At 37.7% G+C, this 21543-nt stretch overlaps 1 protein-coding gene across 50 annotated transcripts in view; it reads right to left on the bottom strand.

Annotated features, from left to right (window-relative positions):
* LOC139964732 (uncharacterized) overlaps positions 1 to 21543 on the bottom strand; it is a 390976-nt gene that overhangs the window by 69079 nt on the left and 300354 nt on the right. For 47 of the 50 annotated variants that reach the window (XM_071966600.1, XM_071966625.1, XM_071966645.1 and 44 more), the window contains 26 exons: positions 19835 to 19900; positions 18964 to 19249; positions 17846 to 18020; positions 17470 to 17704; positions 16714 to 16980; positions 16040 to 16300; positions 15121 to 15453; positions 14250 to 14526; positions 13625 to 13808; positions 12836 to 12944; positions 10762 to 11043; positions 9435 to 9710; positions 8494 to 8775; positions 7939 to 8220; positions 7382 to 7663; positions 6839 to 7120; positions 6020 to 6301; positions 5465 to 5734; positions 4812 to 5105; positions 4318 to 4614; positions 3479 to 3781; positions 2245 to 2544; positions 1648 to 1950; positions 1143 to 1445; positions 635 to 937; positions 128 to 430 (listed from right to left, as the gene is read on the bottom strand). In XM_071966600.1, coding sequence (XP_071822701.1) covers positions 128 to 430; positions 635 to 937; positions 1143 to 1445; positions 1648 to 1950; positions 2245 to 2544; positions 3479 to 3781; positions 4318 to 4614; positions 4812 to 5105; positions 5465 to 5734; positions 6020 to 6301; positions 6839 to 7120; positions 7382 to 7663; positions 7939 to 8220; positions 8494 to 8775; positions 9435 to 9710; positions 10762 to 11043; positions 12836 to 12944; positions 13625 to 13808; positions 14250 to 14526; positions 15121 to 15453; positions 16040 to 16300; positions 16714 to 16980; positions 17470 to 17704; positions 17846 to 18020; positions 18964 to 19249; positions 19835 to 19900 — 6837 coding nt within the window. The remainder of the gene's footprint in view (positions 1 to 127; positions 431 to 634; positions 938 to 1142; positions 1446 to 1647; positions 1951 to 2244; positions 2545 to 3478; positions 3782 to 4317; positions 4615 to 4811; positions 5106 to 5464; positions 5735 to 6019; positions 6302 to 6838; positions 7121 to 7381; positions 7664 to 7938; positions 8221 to 8493; positions 8776 to 9434; positions 9711 to 10761; positions 11044 to 12835; positions 12945 to 13624; positions 13809 to 14249; positions 14527 to 15120; positions 15454 to 16039; positions 16301 to 16713; positions 16981 to 17469; positions 17705 to 17845; positions 18021 to 18963; positions 19250 to 19834; positions 19901 to 21543) is intronic. The other 3 variants (XM_071966626.1, XM_071966610.1, XM_071966636.1) reach the window with 3 other exon arrangements.

The raw sequence follows: 21543 nt of genomic DNA, 5'->3' as shown, positions 1-21543 counted from the left end.
TTTATTGAATGGTAATGAAAATAGAAAGTACATTGATAGACAATATTTCAAAGTTCAATCATAGTTTTAAACCATGTCCTCAAAACCTTTTTTTTTAGGTATATGTGGAGTATGGCTAAATGCATACCAAAGGCTTCTTTAGCTTTCTGCAGGTCTGATGGTTCACTGACTGGGCCTGGTCCGGCCTTGTTCTCAGCAGTAACACGGAACTGGTATTCCATGTCAGTGGTGAGGCCTGTCACAGTGAAAGTTGTCTCAGAAACCAATTGTTTGGTTGCCTTTACCCATCTGGTGCTGGTCTTCTCTTTACGTTCAATGATGTAACCAATGATGGGACTTCCTCCATCAGATTCTGGTGGAGTCCAAGTGATGGTGATCTCTTTAGGACCAAAGTCAGTCACCTCTGGTTTACCAGGTTTGCCTGGCTTATCTGTGAGAACATATGGAAAATCAGAATTATAAGATGACTACAATCTTTTTAACTGAAACTAATATTTCAGCTGCCTGTTTGATTGAATGGTAATGAAAATAGAAAGTACATTGATAGACACTATTTCAAAGTTCAATCATAGTTTTAAACCATGTCCTAAGAAACCTTTTTTAAGGTATAAATGGAGTATGACTAAATGCATACCAAAGGCTTCTTTAGCTTTCTGAAGGTCTGATGGTTCACTGGCTGGGCCTGGTCCGGCCTTGTTCTCAGCAGTAACGCGGAACTGGTATTCCATGTCAGTGGTGAGGCCTGTCACAGTGAAAGTTGTCTCAGAAACCAATTCTTTGGTTGCCTTTACCCATCTGGTGCTGCTAGTCTCTTTACGTTCAATGATGTAACCAATGATGGGACTTCCTCCATCAGATTCTGGTGGAGTCCAAGTGATGGTGATCTCTTTAGGACCAAAGTCAGTCACCTCTGGTTTACCAGGTTTGCCTGGCTTATCTGTGAGAACATATGGAAAATCAGAATTATAAGATGACTACAATCTTTTTAACTGAAACTAATATTTCAGCTGCCTGTTTGATTGAATGGTAATGAAAATAGAAAGTACATTGATAGACACTATTTCAAAGTTCAATCATAGTTTTAAACCATGTCCTAAAAAACCTTTTTTTTAGGTATATGTGGAGTATGGCTAAATGCATACCAAAGGCTTCTTTGGCTTTCTGGAGGTCTGATGGTTCACTGACTGGGCCTGGTCCGGCCTTGTTCTCAGCAGTAACACGGAACTGGTATTCCAAGTCAGTGGTGAGGCCTGTCACAGTGAATGTTGTCTCAGAAACCAATTGTTTGGTTGTCTTTACCCATCTGGTGCTGGTAGTCTCTTTACGTTCAATGATGTAACCAATGATGGGACTTCCTCCATCAGATTCTGGTGGAGTCCAAGTGATGGTGATCTCTTTTGGACCAAAGTCAGTCACCTCTGGTTTACCAGGTTTGCCTGGCTTATCTGTGAGAACATATGGAAAATCAGAGTTATAAGATGACAATAATCTTTTTAACTGAAACTAATATTTCAACTGCTTGTTCGATTGAATGGTAATGAAAATAGAAAGTGCATTGATAGGCAATATTTCAAAGTTCAATCATAGTTTCAAACCATGTCCTCAAAACTTGTTTTAAGTATAAATGGAGTTTGGCTAAATGCATACCAAAGGCTTCTTTAGCTTTCTGCAGGTCTGATGGTTCACTGACTGGGCCTGGTCCGGCCTTGTTCTCAGCAGTAACACGGAACTGGTATTCCATGTCAGTGGTGAGGCCTGTCACAGTGAAGGTTGTCTCAGAAACCAATTGTTTGGTTGTCTTTACCCATCTGGTGCTGGTCTTCTCTTTACGTTCAATGATGTAACCAATGATGGGACCTCCTCCATCAGATTCTGGTGGAGTCCAAGTGATGGTGATCTCTTTAGGACCAAATTCAGTCACCTCTGGTTTACCAGGTTTGCCTGGCTTATCTGTGAGAACAGATTGAAAATCAGAATTTTAAACTGATAACAATATTTCCAGACAAATTTAATATTTCAACTGCTTGATCGAATGGTATTAAAATGATAAATGTTGAAAGACAATATTTCAAAGTTCATGTCATAGTTTCATACAATGACCTCAGAAAGGTAACCTTTTCATGAGAAAGGCAAGATGGGGAGGGTGAAGACATATTATTAAAATTGTTCATGAAGTAGGTCAATTGATATATGAAGTTGTTGATACGTGATGGTACCCTGAATGTCAGGTTGCAATTTTCTTACCGAATGGTAGCTTAGCGGTGATAGTATCTGATGGCAGACTTGGTTTTCCAACGCCAGCTTTGTTTTCTGCGCTGACTCTGAATTGGTAGTCATTTCCGTCAGTGAGATCGGTAACAACAAAGGTAGTTTCAGAGACTTTTGGACCTGTTTTAACCCATTTCTTGCGACTGAGGTCGTATTTCTCTATGATGTAATTCGTAATTGGCGAGCCACCGTCACTTTCTGGAGGTGTCCATGTAACGGAGATAGATGTCTTGTCAACATTTTCAACCTCTGGCTTTCCTGGTTGGGATGGCACATCTGTGAATACAATTTCATATCTAAGTGTTATGCTGTCATTTAAAATAGAGAAAAGCAGGGAGTAGGGTGGGATGGGAGTGGATGAAAGTTTATTTCATAGAGCTCATAGTATGTTTTCAGGTAATTTTTTTTCATGACTACATCACCTGATATATTTCGGTTCACTAAGAGAAATCTTCAACAAGAGTGGAGAGTGCAAATTGCTATTTTGTCTAAATTTGTCATTCATTCATTCAGACAACAAAACAATACTTTCATTTAGTGCTTTTTTTCTTCCAATTTTGGGGTTATTACAAAACACCTGAAAATTTCTATCAACGTTTCAAAGAAACAGTATACATAGAAGCACTTTGACAGTGTTGAAATATATTTTTTATTTACATAATTACTCAAATTAAGTGACAAATCAAACCAAACCCCAAATTAAAAGAGGATACATCTAGTGAAGGAACACTAACTACAATACAATAAGTGGCATGCACAAAGTGTTGTGGCTGGGGAAGGTGGTGGGGATGGCATGGCATGGCCCCACACCTCCAATCATGGAGTCGGGAAGATGACTCAATTGGCGGATTTTTTAAATTAAGCTGGGAAGAAATAGACCACAGTCACAGATTGAGTTATAGTATTAATATGCCTCAGCATGCAAATGTCAAAGCTTTTAAGTTTCTTGAGGGGAGGAACCCCCGCCTCCCTCCCTCGCATGGGAGTGAGTCAACTTTGACGACCCGAGGTGCTGCATCATCTCCTTTACAAAACCCTTGTGTCGCCTCTGGCCATTCCATAAAGGTTCATGTCCCTACGTAAATCAGTCGGGGGAAATTTTGAACTTGTCCCCCACCCACCCCCTTTGTAATCCTGTGCATGTCACTAAACACAATCACAGAATTGAGGAAACTCCTCAGATGACAGATGTGGATGTAGAGTAACTCACCGTATGGTGGCTTGGCCTTTATAACATCTGATGGTTCACTAGGCTTGCTCTGACCAGCAGCATTTTCAGCGATGATTCTAAATTGATACTCGTTGCCTTCTATGAGGTCGGTAACTTTGAACGTAGGCTCCTTAACAGGTTTCTTGTTGACCTTTGTCCAACGTTTTCGGCCCACTTCTGTCTTCTCAATGATGTAATTGGTAATCTCTGAGCCACCATCAAATTCAGGTGGTGACCAGGTGAGGGTTGCTTGGGTAACATCTATTTCTGAGACTTCTGGTTTGCCAGGTGCATAAGGCACATCTAAAAAACACACAAACAATAAGGGAAAAAAATGTTATAATCACAAACAAAAAAATTTATAAATTATTTGGCATGCAAATTTCCTATGAATCAAATCCTTATATTCTTATTGCTACAAGTTTTAACATCTGACAATAAATATCAGTGTTTACAAGTCTTTTCAAATTTCAAATGGCACTATTTGTAATTACAGTGTAACTACGCAGGCTGAAACATCGAATGTAAACTCCCTGCCAGGGTTTTGTAGCATTTTTCTACTACAAATGTGAATATTTGGAGTAACCTAGAAGAAGAAGAAGAAGACTACAAACTCCTAACACCTCAATCAGAGGCATGTAGAGTCAGGTCAATTTTCTCATCAGGCATCCTCTTCGCAATCTTTATATTTGAAGTATTTTATGCAGCCTTCATATTTTACCTGGCCCCCTTATTTACTCTGAGTGCCTGAAATGTACTCTGCTGCCCCCTCCTCTTGTCAGGCCTGTCCATGACTACAGCACTAATCCAGATATACACACAAGCCTTCCTCCACTTACCAAACTGATGCTTAGCAATGACGGGTTCTGATGTCTCAGCTGGTTCACTTGGTCCTTGTTCGTTCTTGGCTCGGACTCGGAATTTATAGCTGTTCCCTTCTAGCAGTTTTGGGACCGTGAAGGTGGTTTCTGAGGTGGTGCCCGCGGGACTCCAGGTAGATCGTTTCATGTCTCGTTTCTCGATGATGTACTCCGTCACGGGACTGCCCCCATCGTCCTTTGGTGGGGACCAACTAATGGTGACATTCTCTGGAGTGATTTTGTCTATCTTCAATTCTTCTGGAGGTTGAGGTTTGTCTGTGAAATAAAAATAAAAATATATAACTGATAAAATGCAGTATTCATTATATAATAAAGTGGCATTCATTAGCCTATGCCATGAGCAAATCAATTCCTCTGCCTGTAGGTATAATTAGGACACAAAGTTTAAAAGGTTTCATGCAACGGGAACAATAGATTGTAACAATTGCAAGTAAAAATATTTTGATTAATACCGAGGACAGTGATGGTCATCTTAACCAGGTCCTTTCCGACATCATTAGCTGCGGTAAGGGTGTAAGTCCCGAGGTCTGACCGCTCCGCCTTGTCCAGAATCATCTTCACGATAAGTTTCTCCTGTTTGTCCTCGCTGATGGAGACCCTCTTTGTCGTCTCAAGAGGAACGTCATCCTTCAACCAGGTGACATCAGGGACAGGCAAACCTGTTATGATGGCCGAGATGGTTGCCTTGCCACCAGCCCGGATGGTAACATTCAAAAATTTCTCATCTATTTCAATCTTTGGTGGGGCTGTGTGAGCAAGAAATTTGTCAACAACTCAAAAAATAGAAATGACAATAGCAAAGTGGGAATAACTAATTTCAATTTTAACTAACATTTTTTTGATGTGTAAAATGTCTCCAACCTTTACTTTGAACTTTCTGGACCCCCAAATAAAAAAAAAATACTATGATTGAAAAGCTCTTTAGGCATAGTTGTAACTATCACAACTGTTGAAGACTGAGTAAGACCAGTTTTAGTTTATAGAGAAAATGTCTTTCTCAGATGGTCAACAGGTCTAAATATTCGATCACAGGTTACAATTTCCAAAATTTATCTATTTTCTTTCTTGATGAATACAATGCAGTAATCTAGAAATAATGTCTCACTTTTAACAACCACATCGCTTTTTGTTTCTTTGTCTCCTAACTTCAGAGTATACTGGGCAGTATCATCCTTAGTCACGTCCTTGAGGATCAAACGACGTGTGGTTCCGTCCTCTTCTATTCTGACATTATCGCTAGGTTTCAATTCCTTGCCATCTTTCATCCAGGTAACTGGAGCATCCTCCTTGCTGATCTGTGCCTCTAGTGTGACCTCATTACCCTCTGGTACAGCAATGGTCTCTTCTAGAGGCTTGGTTATCTCTGGAGCATGCTCTGTAAACAAAAAACGGAAACAAACACATATAGGCCACTGTGCTACAAATTTAGTTGACCTCTTCCTTATTCAATATAGTATGGCACTATCAATGCAACACAAAACAGACTGCATGGTTAGGGACACTGTGGTTAGAAGGGGATCATATGACTAGGACACTATTGAGTTGAAAGATGACACTACATAAAGAGATATATGATGGATTAATGATGTTAAGAAAACATTTATGATGGGATTTAGAAAATAGATAATCACAAATTGTAGAATTCAATCATTCTATGTACCTTCCACTGTGACCTTGGCAGCTGTTTCCTTGTCCCCAACGGTGCAGGTGTATTCGCCTGCATCTTCAGGAGTGACATCTTTGATTGTCAAGGAATGTCTTCTTCCGTCTTTCTTGATCACATATTTCTCATCATCTGGAGACAGAGTATCCTTTCCCTTCTTCCAGGTGACCTCAGTGACTTCTGGCTTGTCTTTGCTGACCTCACATTCTAAGGTGACTTCCTCGGTTTCTTCAGGTACTTGTTTGTCTTCCAATGGGGAGGTAAACTCAAGAGGTGTCTCTGTTGGGATATTGAAGATTTTTACATGTTTAATTAAGACTGTAGTAAATGTTCAACAGATGTAAAGGATAAAGTTACAATAAGTTTTCTCAAACAACTAATTGCAGTTGGTGAAAGCAGGTATATTTTGGCTGTGGAAAATGGACCCAAATAGTGAAGGGATGGCACGACAGGATTATAAGGGGTGGGGGAGGGTGGATATGTGGAGTAGGTGAATAGACATGATATTTCTGAAACACAAATTGTTATCAAATGGGTGTGTGTGTCGGAGACAGAGTGGGGGGTTTGGGAGAATGGTATTTCTAAGTTACCTAGCCTTACCAATGTTGCTTATATATATTCACATAAACTATTACAAATAGTAGGAGAGCTGATAATACTGCTTTTTTGCTACAGGGCTTCTGGCAGAAAATAATGCTACTTTAACAGATAGCAAGCATACCTTCCACTGTGACCTTTGACAAACGAATAAATATTAAACCATTTAATTTTGAAAATGTTGTGTGACATTCATAAAGCTATTTAAATGACTAATACCTTCCACTGTGACCTTGGCAGCTGTTTCCTTGTCCCCGACGGTGCAGGTGTATTCGTCTGCATCTTCAGGAGTGACCTCTTTGATGGTCAAAGAATGTCTCCTTCCGTCTTTCTTGATCACATATTTCTCATCATCTGGAGAGAGAGTATCCTTTCCTTTCTTCCAGGTGACCTCTGTGTCCTTTGGTTTATCTTTGCTGACCTCACATTCTAAGGTGACTTCCTCGGTCTCTTCAGGTACTTGTTTGTCTTCCAAAGGAGAGGTAAATTCAAGAGGTGTCTCTGCCAGGACAAGAAGAGAGCAAACCATGTTTTTGCTTCATGTATAAAGCTGGTCATCAATTGTCAATTATTAACATTTCATATTATATAAGATGTAAGTACATGTAAGAAATATTATGGTAACCATTCAAACAGCAACACAACATCCATACCTATCTACTTCTGTAAAGAAAAAGTATCCTTGACTAACGTATAAATATTGAAACATTTACTTTTCAAAATGTTTTGTTACATTCATAAAGCTATTTAAATGACTAATACCTTCCACTGTGACCTTGGCAGCTGTTTCCTTGTCCCCGACTGTGCAGGTGTATTCGTCTGCATCTTCAGGAGTGACGTCTTTGATGGTCAAGGAATGTCTCCTTCCGTCTTTCTTGATCACATATTTCTCATCATCTGGAGACAGAGTATCCTTTCCCTTCTTCCAGGTGACCTCTGTGTCCTTTGGTTTATCTTTGCTGACCTCACATTCTAAGGTGACTTCCTCTGTCTCTTCAGGAACTTGTTTGTCTTCCAATGGAGAGGTAAACTCAAGAGGTGTCTCTGCCAGAACAAGAAGAGAACAAACCATGTTTTTCCTCCTTCACAAAGCTGGTTATTAACTTCAAACTTTCAACATATCACAATATAGTACTGTAGCTTTATTTGTGTATGTAAGACACACTATGGTACCCATTCAAACAGCAAAAAACATTCATAAATATCTGCTCATGAAAAGAGCATAACAGATACCATCGACTAATTTGTACATATCAAACCATTTACTTTCCAATATTTAGAAAAACATGCACAAAGCCATTTATTTCTAATATCTGTACCTTCCACTGTGACCTTGGCAGCTGTTTCCTTGTCTCCAACGGCACAGGTGTATTCGCCTGCATCTTCAGGAGTGACCTCTTTGATGGTCAAAGAATGTCTCCTTCCGTCTTTCTTGATCACATATTTCTCATCATCTGGAGACAGAGTATCCTTTCCTTTCTTCCAGGTGACCTCTGTGTCCTTTGGTTTTTCTTTGCTGACCTCACATTCTAATGTGACTTCCTCGGTCTCTTCAGGAACTTGTTTGTCTTCCAACGGAGAGGTAAATTCAAGAGGTGTCTCTGCCAGAACAAGAAGAGAACAAACCATGTTTTTCCTTCTTTCACAAAGCTGGTTGTTAACTTCAAACTGTCAACATATCACAAGATGGTAACTTTTTTTGTGTATGTAAGAAACACTATGGGACCCATTTCAAACAGCAACAAAACATTCATAAATATCTGCTCATGAAAAGAGCAGAAAAGATGCTATTGACTAATTTGTACAAATCAAACCATTTACTTTTCAAAATGTAGAAAAACATGCACAAAGCCATTAATTTTTAATATCTCTACCTTCCACTGTGACCTTGGCAGCTGTCTCCTTGTCTCCAACGGCGCAGGTGTATTCGTCTGCATCTTCAGGAGTGATGTCTTTGATGGTCAAGGAATGTCTCCTTCCATCTTTCTTGATCACATATTTCTCATCATCCGGAGACAGAGTATCCTTTCCTTTCTTCCAGGTAACCTCAGAGACTTCTGGCTTGTCTTTGCTGACCTCACATTCTAAGGTGACTTCAGGAGTGTCCTCTGGTACTGTGGTATCTTCTAGAAGTGAGGCAAACTCCACAGGTTTCTCTGTAATAATAGGGGCGAATGACAACCAAAGCAAGTCATGCATAGGTAAACAAGAGTCTAGCAAATCAAAGACAAACTGATTTCTTTTTGAGACACAGAGTAATCTCCCTAAAATCAATGAGACATTATTAACAATTAATCAGCATTAGATTAACATTTTAAGCTAGCTCAAAAACGATTCGTAAGAAAGGAGCCTACTATTACTCAGTCCAAAGCAGATTTGATCATAAAGTAATAGTTAGTCCAAAGCAGGTCAGATTAATAAGGATTAAACAGGTCTTAATACCAAGTGAATTTCACCAGATGCTACAGCTGATTACTAGAAGTAAGACACTTTATCTTACAAAATAGAAACAATGAATACTCTCCTGAAATTTGAAGGAAGTTGTAAAGAAATCCGTTTCTTTCTTTATACTTAATATACATTATTTCAATTCAAGTCAAAGAAAACATTGTCTCTTATAATCATGAAATTTGTTTTGACAATTACGTATTGAAGCAAATAAACAAGCCTGGGGGAGGGGGGGGGGGGGAATGAAATTTCAATGCTGAGAAAATGATATAGGTCATATAATAAGGTAGCAATCAGTCCAAACCGGGTCAACGAACTAATGAACCAGGTGATCATACCAAAGTGACTTGAACACGATGTAACATACCTTCTACAGAGAGTACAGCCTTTGATTCTGTGTCCTTTACTTTGACTGTATATTCACCAGCATCTTCTACATCAACATCATGCACAACAAGGGATAGTTTTCTGCCTTTCTTCTTGATGACAAACTTGTCACTAGGTTCAATCTCTTTGTCTCCCTTGAACCACTTTATGTCCTTTTCATCAACGTCAGGTTTGGACAGGTCACAGACAAACTCTGCTGGCTTGTCTTCTGGGATCACCATGTCAGAGAGACCTTCCTCAAATTCTGGTTTGTCTTCTACATGAAAAATTATGATATTGATTAGCCAAATCATTTATAATGGAAGATAATTAGAAATTTATAGAATAAACAGATGATAAGAAAACAGTACAGTAATTAAAGTCCCAAAACTTGCTCATTTAGCAAAATATCCTGAAATAACAAACCTTGATGCTCCAAATCAAGCAAATAAATTCTAACAAATGCACTTTCGCACTTTCATAACATCCATGAGTAGTACTGTCATAATTGCATTAAAACCATCACCTTTTTTTTCTCACAGCCAATAAAGTGGTGATCATACCCTATATGTAGACAAATTTATTGCTATTTGAAAATCATCAAGGAGAAGAAAAAATGATTTTAAGGTGTATAAAGGGAGAGTTGCTTTTTTCTGCTAATATGACTTCACTGACTGATTAGCTTTTTCAAACCAAACATATAAATATTGGTAATAAAATGTTACACTTCGTCACTTGAGTTTTCAAAATATTCATAACATGCCCAACTAGTTTCTGAGTGTATGCACAATGTCTTACTTTGAAAGAAGAACAAGATTTTATCATGCTTAGATTTGCAGAAGAACAAGTCTTAATCAAAATTTTAACAGCTTCTATGTTCTCTGAAAAATGATCATGATGTGTATTTCTCTAATTGTTGATTATGTTAATCTGTACTAGTTTACAGACAAGAATTATAAGAAAAATGAAATGATTTTCCTAGCAAAAGTGGGAACAGGTGTTTTTTAATCCAATAATGAAGGGAGAGAAAAGACCAAAGAAGAAAGTATGGAAGATCTCACAGAAGAGAAATCATGCTTTAGAAATTTGAAGTCAGAAAATGAGAAAATTTAACTCCATGATGGTGTCAATTATGAAGTGATGAAATGGAGAAAAAAATGAAATTGGCTTTTTAGAATGAAACGAAGGAAAGCCAAAAGAGACCTCAAAGAGTAAGATTTTGAATGATAGAAAAAGTGTGAAAGAAGGTAGAAGGTTTTTGTTTTTCATTTTTTTTTCTTTTGGTGGTACACTTTCACCAGTGCTATCTGATGTTTTATCTGGACTACCTGTCGGGATGATGTGAAAAGCAGTTATGACTTCTCCTTCAGGAGTCTCCGCCTCCACGGTGTACAGGCCCTTGTCATCTTCCGTCACATCTCGGATCACCAGCGAATGTTTCTTGCCATCATCGGCAGAGACCATCTCATACTTTGGACAAGTCAACAGCTTCTCTCTGTCACGGAACCATGTGGGTTTCACAGGCGTTGACGATTCAAAGGTCAGTTCGATCTCGTCGGCAGAGATTCTAGGAACTTCATGAAGCTCTTCAGTAAACTCAGTTAAGGGAGCTGTTGAGGATTTGTTTTGTTTGATATTAGTTTCATTGAAAAGATTTACATGAGGTGATCTTGGACTGTTGGTGCAGAAACTCCATAGTGAAATGCTGGTGTGCCAGGGCAGCCATCCTTGTGGGGTGATGGGGAAGAATTGGAAACACCTCAAACAAGCAATAGTGCTTAGACCAAAGGTGACTATTAAACAAGTCAGGTGTAACTTGTCCAGCTATAACAGATCTTCATGCAGGCAGAAATGTGACAAACAGAATCTAGGTGAATCTAGGTGCAAATAAAGGTTTCTATTGGTGGTGTTGGGACCTTTGGTGCTACAGGGTGATGTTGCCTTGAGGTTGAACCACTGCAAATCGAGGTAAAGAGTTCAGGAAAGTGTGAAAAAAATGACATGCAAGGCAGGTTTACATCAGAGAAGAAACAGTTGGATAGGCAAAACAACAAACATCTTTGTTTTTCTTCTTTTGTTTTCATAATACTTTGGTGAGGGAATGAAAGAAGGTGGTTCACCACTGGTATTGTGGTTCTCTGAAGGAATCCAGGATGCAGGTGCCCTTGCAGGAAAGATAGCTCTCTCGACTGACATGGAATAATAACAGTGTGGGGGAGTGTGGGGGAGTGTGGGGGAGTGTGGGGGAGTGTGGCGGGAGTGTGGGGGAGTGTGGGGGAGTGTGGGGGGAGTGGCAGAACTGGTGAAGTGCTAGGAAAATGACAGACTTGACAAATTTAGCATGCAAACATTAAGACAGAGGAGACAAAATAGTGATTGGTGAAAGAAAAACAGTATTTCCAATTGATGTGCAAACTATTTTTCATATTTTTATCCAGATTTATGGTTGTGCCGTATCCTGTAATATATCATACAAACTAAATATGGAACAGCACCATAATGATGGAAAAGCTTAAAATTCAACTCTTTTGTTTCATACTGGTGATATTAAACAACAGATGAAAGAACAAAAAGTAAATGAAGAGTATAATATTGTGGCACTCATAATTCACAGAATCAATATTTTCTATATCTGCTACATAATCCCCTTTGCAACCAATCTTTGTTAAATAATATCTATTTATTATTTCCCTCCCAACATTATGAAAGGAATACACAGTGTGACAGAATATCTCAGTACACCATCTGGATTTCTCTCACATTTTTTAACGACATGATTATATAATTGAAAATTAGATTTTGATTGGCATACCAAATTGGAATGCTTTGTATTACTTGTAAGAGGTTGTAACAGAAAATAAAATTTAACATTTTATGATGATGATGGTGCTGGATTGAGACGAATCTTTATTTTCATAAATAATACATAAGAAGGAAAGACAACTTCAGATATAACTTTGAAAGATACATAGTATGGAAATGTCATGGAACTGTTGTTCAAATAATACAAACCTGCTAATTTTGTAGATGCTGTTACCTGTTTGTAACAGATACACGGAGAGGGTGGGGGTAATGCAACTACTATAAACCCACTAATTTTGTAGACCCTGTTGTATCAGATACAAGGGGAGGATGGGGAGGATAGTCCTTGTGTCAATAATTCACACAATGTACATTGTTTAATTTATAAGATGCTGTAAATTATGTTTTTTGGGAAACCAGGTAAATTTCCAGAAAGATTCTAGTGTCTGAACATGTTTGAATTGTGCAGTCTCCAGATTATATGAGAGGGATGAGCCTGTCAGTTAACTGTCTACAGTTAATCAAAACTGAGAATGATGAAATTAAACCTAAAAGGGTTTCTTTGTGGGTAAACATTTGCAAAAACCTGGTAGAAATTACCTGGTTGCATCAGACCTCTACCCTGTACAGATGGAGCTGCTGCACTTTCCAGTACCGAGGTAGTAGCTACTTCCTGTAGGGGCTCCACTTCCTCGATGGTTTCCAGAGGCTGAAAGTAAAGATTAAGATGAGACTGACATTCATCTTGATACTAATATAAATATTACTTTGTGAGATGTCACTTACATACAAGATGCATTGAGAGAAATATAGTGAGGAAGCCAGGGGATGGGGGGAGGGGCAATAAGGTTAGAGCTGCACAGAGTCCAGTTTAACTCGATCTGTTTGAGAAGAACACTAGACAACCAAAGGTTTGTGAGGAAGCAAGCGACAACATTGCATATCTGTTCATGTGAATACAATGTTAAGATATATATTAAAGAATCATTTTTAGGCCTATTTAATTCAAACTTATTTCTCATATTATCGAACAGAATAAATACATAACTCACAGTACAGTAGCAAAAAGCATAATATGAGTGACACTGGAAATCAGAAATACTGTTAAAGGGCTACAGTGACTAACAAAGATATTGGACAGCTTATAGACAAGAGAGAGACAGGACGACAGAAGAGGAAAAGAGAAATATGACAGGCATAAACAGAGATGAGTGAAGAACGTATTACTGCAAGGTAGATTATTGATGCACACACATTGGTATGCCTTAGACATTTGTTAATGAGTTGTGTTGCATAGGGTGGGGGTGTAAGTGGAATATGAAGGAATAATTCCTATATGCACCCTTCTGTAGATTGATAATGAGAACTGATTCAGAAAAACAAACTCACTGCAACTTGTTCTTCCTCTTGCGCTTGCTGCTTCATCATTTCCATATGTTTCAAGATGGCTCTAAAGTCATAGATGCCGTGTTGCATCAGAACTTTCTCATAGTCTTTCGGTTCCACTCCTGCCAAGAGCGCAAAGATGTCGACCTCCTCGGCCTCCTGAAATGCATGTTCTTGAGATGCTCGTCTAACAGTTTAATAAAAAATAAATTAAAAGTTTAATAAAAAAACATTGATGATAAATGTCCAACCAAAGATATTCAAGTTTTACAACAGTGTAAACTTCAAAAGACTATGCAGTCAACCTATGAAAGAACCAGTCTTATCAAAAGTAACTGTATTTATATTTCCAAAATGAATCAAATTACCCATTTGTGTCAAACAAACTAAACTTTTCACACTTTTAACCTATATGAAGCTTTGATTGTTTGAAAAGAGCCATAAAAAATATTAAAAAATGTGTAAACAAAGCATTTATTGCACCTCAGATTAAAATGGCTTGGCAGAGAGAATATGTCAATTAAACACCTACACCCCCATACCAACCCCTTCTCCCTTCCTTTCCTCCCCCCCCAACAATAAAGGGGAGGAAAAGATCAAAAAAAGAAAAAAAGCTGTCAAATATTACCTAAGCTTCTTCTTAAATTTGACTTCCTCCTCAGGTTTGGGTTGTACCATAAGAGTCACCGCTTGCTTGGTGACACCGGCGGTGTTAGTCAACACCACTTCATATTTACCAGCATCTTCTGGTAGGGCTGAGTGAATGATGAAAGTGTGTTCCTTGGTGTCTTCGTTGAATGTAATTGTGTGATTGTCATCCTCTGTGATCTCTGTAGGTCCTTTGAACCACTGGACAGTAGGGTACGGATTACCACCACACGTGAATGTGAATGTAGCCGTCATACCTGGAAGAATATTTTTAAATTGTAAAGTATCATGGAAATAAATTACCCTTTTAATACTTTAATATTAAAATAGATTGAAAACTGCTAAAATATTGACCTTGGTTAGTATTTTGCAATATTGTATTCACACCATTAATACCAGCATCAACTTAAGCTTACAATCAGTTTGATATTAATCAAACTTGACTACCTCTTGCTTCTCCATCCCCTTTCCCTCTCCCCCTCCCCCTCCAGCCTCCTTGCCCAACATAAAAATGGTGTTCTCTTTTTGAATCTTCTCTTCTGAGGTTCTCAATCTGAATCAAGATGCATTTTCACAGTTGAATCATGGTTTCTAAAACAGCCACTCTGACACATGCAGACAAATTGGAGATATTCCCAGAGTTTGGCAAGTCCCTTCAATTTAGGTCAAGTCGAGTAACTGACTTGAGTGACTGTAATATTTCTTTTGGGAGAAACTTGAAATATTGTTCAATTCACTGCACTTTAAAAAAAATGGAGACTCAAGTCATAACTCATTCCAACACTACATATTCACCTAAGTTTAATCTTATTTTGAAAAAATTCCAGTCTGTTTTGGAAATGAGAACATACCTTCGTGAGTATCAATCTTCTTTGGTTTTAAAATGAAGTATGGTTTCTCTAACTCCACCAATGGTTTCACTTCCAAAGGAGCTTTGCCAGTGAGGTCCTTCACCTTCACTGAATATTCATCAGCATCTTCAGGGGTAGCTTCATGAATAATCAGTTTCAAGACGGTGGCTTCTACGATTGGTTCGTGTCTTTCATCAGCTGTGATCGGTTCTCCCTTCTTGAACCATGTGACCTCTAAGTTTGTTGCATCTTCAGAAACAGTGCAAGTAAATACGGCCTCTTGGCCCTCTTTGACTGAGACTGGAGTCGGTCCTTCTAGAATCTTGAGTGGTTCTGAGAGGAGAAGATAGTTCATGCTCATGAGGAACAACGCAAAACATTTTATCATGCTGAGTTTAATAACAAGTTTTGTAGTATTTTAGTGCTTTGTAATACTTAGCCTAGTCCTCCAAATTTATTATTGAACTCAAACTTGGAAAAAGATTTAATCATGCAATTTTTGTGCCCTTAAAAACTAGCAACATCAAGAGCATAATGTCATAAATTGTTGTATAAATTGCTGAAACGAGTATTAGCATCAATTCTTAAAGAAATAGGTTACACAACTGTCAGTACTAAATACAATTGCTGCACTACTTTATCCTCATTTCCAATCTTGTCAGATAACGTCTTGCACTTTCAAATCTCATTAACCCTAGGCAATCCACTTCTACACAGGACAATAAAACAGTAGATTATTTCTGCTGAATACTTGGGGCTGCTAAAATAAGAGTTATACATAAGTTTTACAGTTGATAATCCACTATGCTCTTTTCTCTCTAAATTCTTAAGTCATTCCCATGATCATATCAACCTTTCTTAAGATGTCTACTTTATGTCGCCTGTAATATTAATTTTACTTTAATAATTTCGTACTCACCTTTGACCTTTAACGTTGCTGTGACTTCTTTCTTTCCGACCTTCACTGTGTATTCTCCTTCATCCTTCTTGACAGCTTTCTTGACGATGAGTTTTCTTACGGGACCCTCATCGACCTGTCGATAATGGAGGTCTGAAAACTTGATCTTCTTGCCATCTTTGAACCAAGTTGTTTTACTGTCTGTATCCTTGACTGTGCATTCAAACACTACAACTTCTGCTGGTTCAGCCTCTTTGTCCGGGATGCGAGTGATTGGACCCTCTGTAAAGGAGAAAATTGGACAAAGTTTTTTTTTTCACCCAGCATGGACTTTGCATCAATCTTAACTTAGTGGTTTGATTAGTACATTTTGCTGATCCCTTCCTTGAAAAGCATGTTACTGTTTCTCACACCTATCTTCTTATGCCTGAGTATTTTATCCTTGCATCATCATCACTTTTGAAAAAGAAAACTAACCAAATATGTCAAAAACATTCTGCCACCCCCCTCCTGATCCCACCCCCCCTCTTAGAAAAAGAGAGAAAAAGTACACATGATCAAGGGGAAGAAGAGGAGAAATGTAAACAAATAAATATTACATTCAATCACAATAGAGAAACTTAGAAGATGGCTGGAGAGAAGTCGAACAAACAAAATCTCCATGTAATGTTAGCAGTTCAAGGGACTCTTTTTACCTTCAACTGTAATTGGGGCGGTCGTTTTCACTTGTTCTGGGAGTTCACATGAATATTCAGCAGCATCTTCCAAAGTGGTATCCTTGATGACCAAAGATCGACGCCTTCCTTGGACTTTGAATTCATATCTTTCATCATCTTCAGGAATTTCTTCTCCCGCCTTTAGCCATTTCACAGGCACAGATTCATCACTGACTTCACACACCAGTTCCGTTGGTTCTAGTTCGGTAGCTTGTATTGGCTTCAAAGGCTCTGTAAACTCAGGTGCTGTAGGAGTGAAGAAAAGAGAATGCATAAATGTTTGAAGTTTAGACCTGCAATTTTCTGCCTGACTGTCTTGATATGGCAACTTCTTTCATGCATTCAAATTACATGAGCTATACATAAGATGGTAATAGCTTCATCAATTGAAGTAGAGTAGTCTACCATTTTCAAGCAAATATTATTTTATAGCATTTTAATAGTCTAGGCCTGCAACAATGTCATAGCAAATGGAATCAGTGACTCTGACACAGGGTTTTGATGAAGGAGGGGGGCGGGGGGAGGGGGTGGGTTGGGAGGTTATGAATGATACCAATTTTCAGTGAAGAAAATTGCTTGGGGGCCATGCCTCTCCAGCCACCTGGTGTCAAAGCCCTGCAAAAATTAGGATGTGACCATGCAGCCACGTACATCTATTGAAAAAAATACGAACAAATTTTATTTCCTCCCCAATGACCACACTCCTAGTGAAAACTGCCAGAATATGTTTTATACCTTCATCAGGTTTGGGAAGCTCAATCGTTGGTACTTTGTCTAGAGGCATTTCTTCCTGGACAGGCACTGCTACCTCTTCAACAGGTCTCTCTTCTACCTTTGTCACCGGTGCTTCTGGTATTTTCTCATCCTCAGGAGCAATCTTTGATTCAACTTTCGGTGCCTCGGATATTTCAAAAGGCACTTCCTCAGTAGGCATGGCCTCAGCCTGTATCGTTTCAGGCTCCACAGGTTTCTACATAAAGAAAGACAGAAAATGGCAGTAACTTTAGTAGATTTAAAGAAAAAAGGGGTCACGATGAACAATTATTCACCAAAAAATTTCATGGAAATATTACACTGGCTAGATCAATTTTTTCCTTCTTGCTTCACTTACCAATTTTTCTGCCTCCTCAGCCTTCCTATGCTCCACCATTTGGACATGTTTTCTGATCACCTTATAGCTGATTATTCCTTGTTTACGGAGAATCTTCTCGTAGTCTTCTGGTTTCTCATCTTTCAAAATTTCAAAGATTTCCTCATCCGTATCTGGAACTTTCACTACCTCAGCCCTTCAAATATGACAGAAAAGTTAACCATGAATTCTTACATTTTAATTTGCATAAATAATTATAATGTATCTTTTCTGAGGTTGAAATGATTGGTAAAATTGCTGGTTGTGCTGGCAAACAAGCACATACATAAATGTTGGCCTGGCAGGAAACTACTTTATAATGATAAAGTAGCCACATTTGAAAGTAGAATGGCTTGTAACTTACACTTCACATTCTGGGGACTATCCAATTAACAGTTTTAGCTCAATTTTAAACATTGGAAGACCATTTCAGATGACAAATATGTTGATCTCTCCAGGATGAAAACCCAAACATCATTTTATCTAGCCAGGGCTCTACCCCAGACCTCAAACATGCAAGGTTTAGATCCTTCTAATTCTACTGTCATTATCTACTTGACCATAGCACATACAAGTGAACTCAATATATAACATCTTTTTGCATTAACCTCAAACGAACTGCTCATGAAATTCCTTTATCAACAGTTTAAGAGTTTCACATACTCAACCTAATTTGCATATAAGAATTGGGTAAATGTTGCTACTGTCATTCATTGTTGAGGCTAATAACTAGCTAAATGCACCTTAGTGTAGGGAGATGTAATATTTCATAGCATTCATACACAAAAATAACGGTTAATTTAATCAACAATGGACTACTGTTTAATATGCATTTCTAGAGATTTCTACAATTCACAGGGGAAAAGTTTGTCTGGTATGACATAGTAAAATGTTACAGAAGATGGCGTACTTTCTATATATGGAAACGAGTTGGTACAAAGAACATTTGTGAGTTTACTTTTTGATGACACAAAAAACCTTTTCACAATTAACTGTAAACTCACACACTGATTTAAATTTCTGAATTAATTTCTGCTTTCCTTTTCAAAACCTGCTCATATCAAACTTAGGGCAAGTTCATGGAAATTTCCTCAACTTACTTCTTCAGTTTCTTCTGGAGAGGTGCTGGTTTCTCTGCCGGCTTCTCTTTCACCGTCAAGGAGGCGATGCATTTCTCCTCTCCCAGAGGGTTCGTCAACTTACATGTGTACTTGCCAATGTCTGTCATCTTACAGGTGTGTATGATGAAGACATGTTCTTTAGTTTCGATATCGATCTGCACTGTGTAGCGTTCAGGAGTCGGGGTGATCGTCTTCCAACCCTTGTTCCAAATGATGGTAGGGACTGGGAAACCCTCAACTGTGAACCTAAATTCTGCATCTTCACCTGCAAGATAAGGAGAATTAAGAGAATTCACCAATCCTGTTCTGTCTCAGATCTACTTCACTATTGGTTTTAGCCTGAATGAATGACTCAGCAAAAAGCACCTGTTGACCCATGACCCTTGGTAAGATGGGGTAGGGGTAGGCAATAGTCTCTTCAACAACTCCAATGTATCCACACAAGTGTAAAATATCTGGCAACACTGTCCATTTGAAGGTAAATATTCTTGCACCTCAAACCACCTGAGAAAAGTCACTCCTCATTCCTGACCATTATGATCAGGATTTCAAGCCAGCTAATTTGTGGGTCTCAAACTAGTATTAATTAAGATCTACTGTTAGAGATATAAATTTTTGACAATTTTGAATCCTAGAAAATTGTTTTTCCTAAAATGGAAAAAATAGCTCCAAAGTGATAGTATGATCATGAACATTCTATTAACAATCACTAGCTAACGAAATAATAAAATAAATAAATAATAAATAATATATGATGTTAGCATTTAGACATTTTGCGAGGACATCAAGTTTGACAAAGCCAATGCCAGATTTTTTAGTCAATTTGCTATTAAAAATAATTATTACAAACCTTCAAAGACTTCCAGAGCTAGTGGTTTCTCAATGAAGCGAGGAGCCTTTTCTTCTGGTTTTGCTTCTATAGAAACAATACAAATTAACATTTACAACAAAAAATTTAAAGGAAATGCTGTCACAGTCTGTTTCTTAGAATGGACTGTTCAGTACTATTTCCAAGAATCCAATAAAATCCCCAGATATGTAAAGAGGTGTACAAAGTTCCTAAACCATATTTTCAAAATCATATATACAGACAGACCAGTTGAAAGAATTATTGCAATCTAGGAGTACATTACTCAATAGTTTAGCTGAGATACTTTTCATACTAAATCTGAAACCTTAGATTAACACAAAAGCACTTCTACACATCGGTTCCATGTTTTAGTGTTTATTCAATAACAATTCTTGTCAATCATTTAAATATTTATCAAGAAGAAAATATATTAAAAATGACATAAGAAAGTCTGACTTAATTTCTAAAAACTTATTACATATTTGTTTAAATGTGGTGATAATGTATCCATGTGAAACTCATAAGAAATGAAATGCTTACCTCATCAAAATTGTCTATTTGTATAATCGGTTCATGCAATGAGATAATTATGCAAACAATCTGCCCATGCATGCAGACGAAAAACAGCTTCAATCCATGAAAAACAACAACAACAACAAAAAAGGAAAAAAAATTACCAAACAATATATATATAAACATTAAAATATACAAATTTTGTGAGAGATGAAATCAAAGTGAAATTAAATCTAAAACACCGACATAAGAAAATTAAATTCAGTCAAATGTAAAGCCCATGCACCATAGCGATGAGAATAAATAATAAATCAGAGAGTTTAAATATAAACTGTAAAAGAAATGAAATAATCATAAAGTGCACATCAATAAATATGAGTTTGCAACAGCTCTGTGTTTTATTTGCTTTGAAATTCAAAACGGAGAGAAAAGAAATATATGGTGCAAAAGAAAAATAGAAAACAGAAAGAAACAGAAAAAGAAGCAGATTTTGTTGCCAGTTTATTCACTCAAAAGCAAAGCAATTGCCACATCACAGCATATATAGCCATATCATTACATTTTCAGATTAATTGTGACCAGCTTAAAATTCTATCTTTATGGCATTTCGATCAATAGTTCATTTCTTCATTAGAAAGTGTTCTACATCGATGGTCAAGAAGTTTACTTTCTGTCTAAGTGTAAACGAAGTTGAAAGACGGAAGTGGTGCATTTCTTAGTTGAAAAATACAAAAAGAACTGGTCTTTTGTTTAATTCAAATTATGTTTCTGTTATGAAATGTATTCTATTAACAGTTTTCAATTTTTCTGTTACGATAACCAAAGAAAAGTTTAACAGACACTGAAACTTTCAACTTTCAAGTGATCGAAAACAATCAAAGGACAGACAAAACTGTATGTATGACAGTGACATTAGCTATTTCAAAACTTTATGAAAGAAAATACCACATTATGGGATGATTTGATGTCTGAATATGTTATGTATTAAACTAAACACATAAGTGATGATTTTGTAAAGTCTTTTGTGTGACAAAACAGTGTGAACTTGTGATGAACACTCTGACTCTTCTTTCCCAGTCATACTGTCCCACTTGGTAGTTCCCCCAAATGCATAAATATAGTCTTAAAACACAATGTGCCAATAAATTATATTGCAAACAAGCCAAGCTGGGAAAAGAGTTGCAAAGCATGATGAG

The sequence above is a fragment of the Apostichopus japonicus genome, chromosome 23, assembly GCF_037975245.1.
Source record: "Apostichopus japonicus isolate 1M-3 chromosome 23, ASM3797524v1, whole genome shotgun sequence".
Taxonomy (NCBI): Eukaryota; Metazoa; Echinodermata; class Holothuroidea; order Aspidochirotida; family Stichopodidae; genus Apostichopus; species Apostichopus japonicus.
This window is presented reverse-complemented; position numbering and strand designations above follow the sequence as displayed.